Below are 8,782 nucleotides of genomic sequence, written 5' to 3' on the forward strand. Positions count from 1 at the left end.
ACAAAGTTCTGCATTTTAAAATGAAATAGTTTATTTAATTAAATGTTGATATTGTAACTTTGTAACATTGACAATTTAGACATTGAAAATTTACAATAAACATAAATGTCAAATTCTAATAAAATGATATTACCTCCAGTACGTTCAACTGTAAATAATGTTTTTATTTTTCTATTTGAAATACCAGCATGCGCAAATTATCACATTTGATAAGCACATTTTTATCAGAGATTTTCAATAAAATACTTATTGATGTTAGGGATAAATTCATTTTATTTGCTATGTTACTCTACTAAACATGATTTTATTCATATTTACTCCACTTTATGAAAAATGTGCTTTTGGAGATTTACAGTATTACACTTCAATGTTTATGCAATTTTTGACCAAACAATTACCTACTGAATATGATTATCTAATGAGGTGATATTTGTACAAGGATAAATTAAACAACTTAAACATCAGACATGTTTTGGGGGTTTTGGTGGTGGAACTCAGGGAGACGTAATTTAAGATTAGGTCTCAATAACAATAAATATATATTATCAAACCATGATTTTCTCCCAGAAAAAAAAATGTGTTACCTCCTTCTTATAGTACTGTATGAAAAGGTTTGGCCCTCAATGATTATAGACCCGTTGCCCTGACATCCCACATTATGAAGGTCCTAGAAAGACTCCCTGTAGGCGTTGGAGTTGAAAATGCAATCAACAAACCCATTGTCATCTGGACACAGCAGGTAACACAGTGAGGATTATGTTTTATACAAATTTATTTGTATAGTACATTTCAGTACAAAGACAATGCAAAGTGCTTTACATGGTTACAATTTGGGAAAATAACACTGAAGAAAAGCAAGTTGGAATAAAATTTGCTTGGAAACATGGAAAAATAGAAACTAAAAGCAAATATTGAAAACAGTTGGACTATAAAGTTGAACTAATGACATTTCAGTAAAACAGTTTAACTAGAACAGTCGAAGGCAATCCTGAACAAATGTGTTTTTAATCTCCATTTAAAGGAACTCAGGTTTATAAACTAACAGACGTATTAGACTCTATTCTCTGAGATACAGGGAGCCAATGTAAGGACTTAGTGAGAACATGTAATAAAAAGTGAATCTTGGTTATGTTTACAAGAATGTAGCTGCCCAGATCATTATGCTCTGCTGCCTTTGATAGTTGAATCAGATAAAAATACGATTTTCATTCTTTCTAACATCTTAGCTAAAATTAACATGCATGTATGTCTGTGCATGATGGCCAGCAGAAAAATATATTTCCCTTATGTGTAGAGAATCACTGGAACAAACCACCGAAACATTACCCACTTTCAGCTTGGAGGTGACACTGCCAATACGTTGGCATGATCTTAAGGCAAAAGAGTGTGGGCAAAATAAAAATCAGGTGCAAGGCCTCTTAAGGCCTTGCACCTGATGCAAATACCTTAAGTTGCAGGAGGGAATGCAGGAGAAGAAAAGATGATGGTGGACGAGATCATCGGATGGATTATAGCAGAGGTTGCATCAGAGAGAACAGATCATTTAACCTTTGCTGAATTCACTGTAAGGGCTTTATGCAGCAAAGAGGAACTGGGACACTGAAGATTTCAGGAAACCCTTTGAAACGCTTCAGGCTGAAACAAACTCAGATGAAGATTATACAATTCTTTTCCGGTTGGCCTCTAGGTGGCACCATAGGACAGACATACTGCAGTTATTTTCTATTGCACACAAATGTTTTGCGTTCATCCATCCATCCATCCATTTTCGATCACGCTTAGATAGGAATTATTTTTTTTTTTTGACCAATCTGTATAACATGATTGAATTTGACTTTAGAACGTGCCTTGAGATGACATGTTTCATGAATTGGAGCTATATAAATAAAATTGAATTGAATTGAACAAACAACCATTCACACCTAAGGAGAATTTAGAGAGGCCTATTAACGTAACATCATGTTTTTGGACTGTGGGAGGAAGCCGGAGTATCCGGAGAGAACCCATACATGCACAGGGAGAACATGCAGACTCCATGCAGAAAGACCCAGGGTTGTTTTGTGTTCAATTAAGGCCAACATATTAAAATTCATTTTATTTTTATTTGACATTTGAGTGAATCCCTTTCAGTAACAATACTGAAGTAAACATTTAATCGTTGAACTGGGGCTGATCAACAATGAGAATTATTTTTTACAGCGTAGCCGTCTAATTTGAGGAAACTATTTTCTTTTCAGAAGTAAGAAAAAAAGTACGAAACATGTTCATTGTGCCTCCAAGTCCATAGCTTTGATGAATTCCTCCTCTGTGAAGGACAGCAGCTTTGCAGCCTCAAGGTGCATCTGCACACAAAAAGTTGTTACGGTTTTGAAACGAGTGCTCAGATTATGAGAGTAAAACAAAGATACTTACCTTCTGTCTTTTCAGAATGTCGATCAGCCTGGACTGTTTCTTGAAACCCACAACGAGTTCAGATTTTTGCTTCTTAAGGGTATGGTTTTCAGCCAGCAGTTTTTCTACATCTGGATTTTCTTCCTGTTTTATGTTCTAGATTAACAAGAAAAAAATTTTTTTAAATGTTGTGCAGAACCACTCCTTTATTGCAACGGTTAGAGCTGTAGCTGCTTGGAGAGTCGAAGCGTGTGAAGAATCTGTATAAGGTGCCAGGGAGAGCTGGGTCGCTGCTGAGCTGCTGGTCGCTGTGCTTATAGTCTGTGATCAGGACCATCACAGACTATAAGTAGTAATTATTGCTTTTAATGTATTAGATCATCTTGTCAACTGATTTTTGTCGTAAAAACGACTGCAACTAAGTCTGCAGCTAAAACATAAAGCAAGAGTGAGCTTGTCACAATGTCCTAGCTTTTTAATCGGAAACTTTATTTAACTGTATTTTACATTTAGAGAATCAATCTTCACCAGAATATGTAAACCCTTACTGTCTTGTTGAACTTTACCTGTTCCCAACTAAACGTTTTTGCTATTTTGTAATCAAAGGACCTTCCAAACTTTTGTTTCACCTACATTGATGATAAATGTAATTCTTAGGTCTGATGTATTTAATGTAGTCCAGGTAGTAAACTGGACTAGTTTTGGTTCAATTTGCATGTTATCTAAGCCATTACAAGGCCTCTGTTGGGCAGTAGTATAAAGCTTGCTACTTCACACTACTCCAGACTTTTTGAGTTGAGAAAGCTTTCTGGATAGGAAGCGAAACGTCTTCAAACTTTTGTTTTTAACGTTTTTTTGGAAGTGATCAAATAAAGTTCAGCTGACTGGTCTTCTTACCACCGTGGCTCTACGCTCTTTCAGGAGGAGTGAATGCTACAAATCAACGACTCGATGTAATCTGTTGGGTTTCCTTAGAAAACTTTTAGACCAATCTGTCTGTTTGCTTTGATTGAATTCACTTTGTAAGGTGCCTTGATATGACATGTGTTGTGAGTTGGCGCTATATCAATAAAATTGAGTTGAACTGAACACAATTACCTCGTTTACTTGTTTGGTCTCGCTCAGTTGACAGTTCATCTTCTCCACCTCCTTCTCATAGGATCTGACCAGCTTAGAGGTAGAATAGAATGAAGGTTATTCTCATTTCTTATTTTTTTGGAAACCATCTGACAGTCTTTTGCCAGCAGTTACCCATTGAACTTGAAAAAAAAAACAAAACACTAACAGCTTACGCTTCAGTCGCCATCAACACAAACCTCGCTTAAATTGGACACTTGCAGCTGGAGATCATCACATTTCTGTACAAACTCCTTGAGTGAAGCGTTCTGCTCCTCAATGCGTGTTTGCTTGATATTAATGGTCGTCTGCAGTCTCGCTCGGTCATCCTGAAGCTCCTTATTTTTTGCACAAAGGGTAGCAATTTCATCATCCTGAAAGAAAAAAAAACATTCATTCAATTTGTAGACCTGGGTCTAAAATGAACCAGGAAGATTTAGCTCGCAAGTAATAGTTAAAGCGGTGTTTATCTGATCCCCTTCACATTGAATATTGAATATGAACTGGTAAATTGGATCCATCTGTCTTGTAAAGTGATTTTATTGGGAATATTTTTTGCTGTGTATTTTGTCGTAAATATCACAAAATGATTTGAATGAATTGCTCTGCACCTTAACGCTGACTGTATATTGAGCAGTGTGCGCTAACTGAGTGATGAGTAAAGCAGAGAGTGGAGAACAGGAGTAGAGTCGGGCCGAAACAAACTAACATGTGAATGGGTTGAAAATTATAACAAAATATATCTGAAATAGAAATAAACACATAAAACATGAGCTTTAGGTAGATGAAGGGAGGATCGCATTTATGAGATGCCTAGCATGGTTTATGTGAGAGTGAGAACAACAGACAGAATGAAGAAACCTTGTTAAAATATCAGAAAATGCTGCAATTTTTTTATATATAGCAATTTGTTTTTATCGGTCATAAGAAAAAGACGTGTTACTGAGGCTACTAACAATAAGAACATAACTAATTTACACTCAAAATCTCAGCCTATGGGCCTACTGATACAAAATGTTCTAAAGTATTTCAATATTTATTATTTTTAATATTCAGAATTACTTAAAAATGTAAAAAAGAAAATAAATCAAAAACATTTGGGCTGGGATTTTAAAAACAGCTGAGTGTTAGTGTCATTGTTTATCTTTGTTTTTATGCCTATTTTTAATTAACTAAATCAGCAGTTTGTACACCAAAGGTAATAAAAAAAAGAATAACAAGTAATTGTTTCATCTGATCTATAATTAATTGAAGTGTAATAACTTTTTACTGATCCTAAATAAATCTTAACATTAGAAATACCCAGACATCTCTTTGATTCTTAAATTTTCTGACAATCTGACAACTCAATGGGAAGATAAAATAAATAAAAAATGCTATTTTGGTTTATGAGACTTATTCCTGTATATACACTGATGTCATAATTGTAGCTTATCAAAATCAGCGGTTACCCAACTAAAAAGACAAAGTGGGGATAGTTTAAAAGCAGTAATGTCTGACGCTGTTTTAAATTCAGGGCATTTTAGGGCTTTTAAAATCAACATTGAAAACATTGGTATTGTTCTCATAAAGTGAGTCTCCACCAAAGCAAAAACAAATCTGAATGACATTGGAGTTTGTTCAGATTTATAACAGTACCTTCTTGCGATAATCACTTGAAAGCAGATCAAGTTCTTCTTGCAAGATGTGGAGCTTCATGGTCAGAACTCGAGTCTGAAGGTCAGAAACAGCTGTAAAGCAAAACCCAATTAGCATGATCCACCAATTACCGTTACTAAACCTTATAATAAATCACAAATAGTAGACTTACAGCAGAATCATTGAACTGTATTTATTAGTAAGTTTCAAAACATATTACGTGTTTTATACAATAATGTCAAAAAATCATATGAATCATAACTACTTGTTTTTTGAATAACTATATTGTTCAAATGTATTAATGAATTCATATCTATAGGAAAATCAATTGTTTTAAGGTTTTAAAAAAAATTTACTCAAATATTATATCCTAGCCTACACTGTATTCAACAAGTTACCTGCAGCTTTTTCTTGATCAATGAAGTCATTTATTTTTTCCTCCACACTCTTTCCTTGTTGCCCGGCAGGTTCGTCTTTTGCTGTAGATGTGGCCTTGTCTATGGTCACCTTCTATAGATTACATATAAATAAAGTTTTTATCTGCAACAAAAGGCATCGTCGCAGTACAAACCCTTTTCTACCAGGTAAAAAAAAAAATCCACAGATTCAAAATTACAGACAAGCAAACTTTGCATTTTTAACTTCTACCTTCACTTCGGAATTGTGCACGGCCCTTGGTTGGGATTTTGCAACCCTGTAGTTGAGAAGTCAGACACAAACACGCATACAGTGAAAGATTACTTATCTATTCTGAATATGAAGGGTTGCAATAATAAAACAAAGTGAACAACAAAGAAAGAACGAATGTTGGATTACATAACTCTCCGCTTCTAGGACAGTTCTTACCTGGAACAGTGTTCATCTTCCATATTCGAGTGCGTTGGATGGAGGCTTTACTAGAACTGATCTAAAATCAGTAAGAATTTGTTTAACCTTCCAGATTAAAGTTAAAAACTTCCTATTAATATCTACAATTGATCCACCGACTGGTTCATATAGTTCTAGAATTTCAACAAATTTGCCTACCTAAGAAATGTATCTTAAAAAATACATACACACAAATGATAGCAGGGAAAAAATAAGTATTTTAGGCTAATATTATTATTAATATTAGTGTTGCACCGATACCAGTATCGGACGTGGCCCCGATCCAGCACTAAAATGGTGGTATCGGTATCAGCGAGTACCAACAAATAGGGCACCGATACCATTTTGATGTTTGTATGTCACTTGAACGCAGCCTTCTCTCTCCCGACTAGTATTATACATGTTATATAGGTTCATGAAAGTTGCACTATTTTGGCATTTGAGAGCCAAAACCCAGGGTTTAAAAGAGATTATTCAATTATTAATGTAATTTTACTGTCTTACTGTTGCACTATTATTATACATGTTATAATTTCACGAATGTTGCACTATTTTGGCCTTTGAGAGCCAAAAGTTTATTCAACTATTGTGACCCATTCCAGGTAGGCAATAAAAAGTTCTACTACCCTAAGTAGTATGCAGTTCTTCATATATACACACACACATTAATTTCAAACAGATGGTATCGGTATGGTATCAGGGCCAAAAAATGGCATTGGCGCAACACTAATTAATATGTTGATATGTATGTTTTAATATGTATGTTACAGAGCAAGTTTATTAGGCGGCATATTTATAATTGGAAGCTCCAATCCTATTTTAGAGCATCATGATTTCAGCCACAGTTTACTTTAAAACAGATGTTGATCTTAGTTTAAGGTTTGGTATAGCCTACATAGATTCTGTAAGAAGGGGTTTAGTCAACACATTTAAACAGAAATGAAATGAACAAAAACTGACTGCAATAGAGAAGCACCAATCAGTCTTTTTCTGGCCACTAATAATGTTCTTTGAGGTCCTGGCCTCCTGATTTTATGTTTCTTTCTATAAGTTATAAAAGAAGAAAACGTTTTGGCAGAGATAACAGTGACAGGTCCAACATAAAAAGAAGGAACTATATAATTTATAGACCAAAAATGACTTTTTTGTTTTAATGCCTTAAGATTTTTTTTTTGTATTTGATCTGTAAGCCACCAATCAAAGCCTATCAGCATATACTTGGCTGATTCTTAAGTCTGGCAGATCGTATGGACATCTTATTAGAGTTGCCATTGTCTTTGATAATAAATTATAAAACTAACAAAAAAAGTCTAGTTTTTAAAGGAACCCTACCGCAATGCTAGCGGGTTTATAGCAGGCTGACTAAGTCGTTTCACTTTAAAATGGCAATAATATTATCATTAAACGTTGTTATTATTATGATAAAATATTAATAAGCAGTTTTTCTTTAAGCTGAGTAGAGGTCCTTTTTTAACACTGATAGCATATAAATCTGAGCATCACACACCTGCAAAACGACGACGTTATTCTTTTAACTACAATTTCTTGCCGTCATTGTTATGGCAGAGACGCAGTTCGTGTTGCCTAGCAACACACATAGTACGGAAGCTCCTGAAAGACAATTGCGTGCAGCTTGCAATTTAGCGACAAACGTCAGATCACCGCAAATTCTTCTTAAATAGACACAAATATTTAGACTGTTAACCATTGTTACCCATGGTATCTTGATTAAACAAATTTCTGATAAATTGCATGACTAATGGTGGTCATATCGGGTTTTAAACAGGTTTATCTGTGCTTACCTTGAAGGGAACTTGAACATATTTACGGATGTCGGAGAGTTCAAACAACTGTTGTGGTCCAGTAGGCTACTTCACAAAAACTTAATAATTTGTCTGAAGTGTTGAAAATACCACCTAAAAGATTTTTTTTTTAAGTTTGATAAAATAATTGTTTACACAACTATTTTTGTGCAGATTAAGACACAGTGTATTTTTTATCTAAGCATCAAGAAAAACAGAAATAGTTTCATGGGTTCAGATGAATTACGTAGTCAAAACACATGTAAATGTTTTATTTTTCTGCAGGAATGTCAAGAGAACAACGGCAAATCCTGTATTTCCAAGGAATCAGTGGAAACAGAAAATCTTTTAGGTTGTTTCTTGAATGTAAGTGGAACATTTTAACTGCTTGAGAAAAGGGGGTGACCCAAATAACTGTATGTTGAAATGTAAGAGAGGGGCAGGAAATAATTTTTTTAAATATATTCCACCAACTCCTTTTTTAACAATTTGTGTAAGTTGGTATATCCTATTTTTTTATTTTATTTATTTATTTATTGTTTGTTTGTTCGAAATAGATAAATAAATGAAGTGCCCAGCGACCACCCCTAGGCACTTTGATGAGGCGATTGGATGCGGGTAACCCTATGGGAAACATAACTCAGTTAGTCAACAAAAAAAAAAAGACTTTGCTTTTAAAAAAAAACTTTATAGCTGTGATCATTAACTGTTCAAAGTTTTTAATAAGTAATAACAATGATATTCATTTATAATTTTGTTGCTTTTACAATTATGGTACATTTTGTTTCAATCATGAACCGTAAGTCATTGACTCAAAACCATATGATTGAGTCCTTCAGGTTACTTATGTTCAGCGACCAGAAACAGTAACAAAAAAAAAAAAAAGAAAAAGTAATAGCTCGAACATAATACATTGCATCAATATCTATAGAATTTATAAGAAATATTCAGACGCACCGAGGCTGACA

The 8,782-nt window shown here is 34.3% G+C and overlaps 1 protein-coding gene across 2 annotated transcripts; it reads right to left on the reverse strand.

Annotated features, from left to right (window-relative positions):
- Positions 1-2,209: 2,209 nt before the first annotated feature.
- Positions 2,210-7,607, reverse strand: LOC105919777 (testis-expressed protein 9). 2 transcript variants are annotated; one of them, XM_021312063.2, is made up of 9 exons: positions 7,520-7,607; positions 5,992-6,052; positions 5,794-5,839; positions 5,544-5,655; positions 5,146-5,237; positions 3,708-3,881; positions 3,490-3,561; positions 2,413-2,547; positions 2,210-2,342 (listed from the first exon to the last, which is right to left on the reverse strand). In XM_021312063.2, the coding sequence occupies exons 2-9, from the start codon at positions 6,012-6,014 to the stop codon at positions 2,265-2,267; spliced, it is 732 nt and encodes a 243-aa protein (XP_021167738.2). In that variant the 5' UTR covers positions 6,015-6,052; positions 7,520-7,607; the 3' UTR covers positions 2,210-2,264. The 2 variants fall into 2 exon arrangements, with proteins under 2 accessions (XP_021167738.2, XP_012710620.2); XM_012855166.3 differs by having other exon boundaries at positions 5,794-5,845.
- Between the last annotated feature and the right edge of the window lie 1,175 nt (positions 7,608-8,782).

This window comes from Fundulus heteroclitus, chromosome 4, assembly GCF_011125445.2.
Source record: "Fundulus heteroclitus isolate FHET01 chromosome 4, MU-UCD_Fhet_4.1, whole genome shotgun sequence".
Lineage (NCBI taxonomy): Eukaryota > Metazoa > Chordata > Actinopteri > Cyprinodontiformes > Fundulidae > Fundulus > Fundulus heteroclitus.

What these genes read in the sequence shown, in the direction of transcription:
- LOC105919777 (XM_012855166.3), bottom strand. Translation starts at nt 6,014, where the DNA reads ATGGAAGATGAACACTGTTCCAG. An exon ending in GAAGATGAACACTGTTCCAG is followed by an intron (nt 5,846 to 5,991) that starts GTAAGAACTGTC and finishes CTGACTTCTCAA; the next exon opens with CTACAGGGTTGCAAAATCCC. An exon ending in TGCACAATTCCGAAGTGAAG is followed by an intron (nt 5,656 to 5,793) that starts GTAGAAGTTAAA and finishes TGTAATCTATAG; the next exon opens with AAGGTGACCATAGACAAGGC.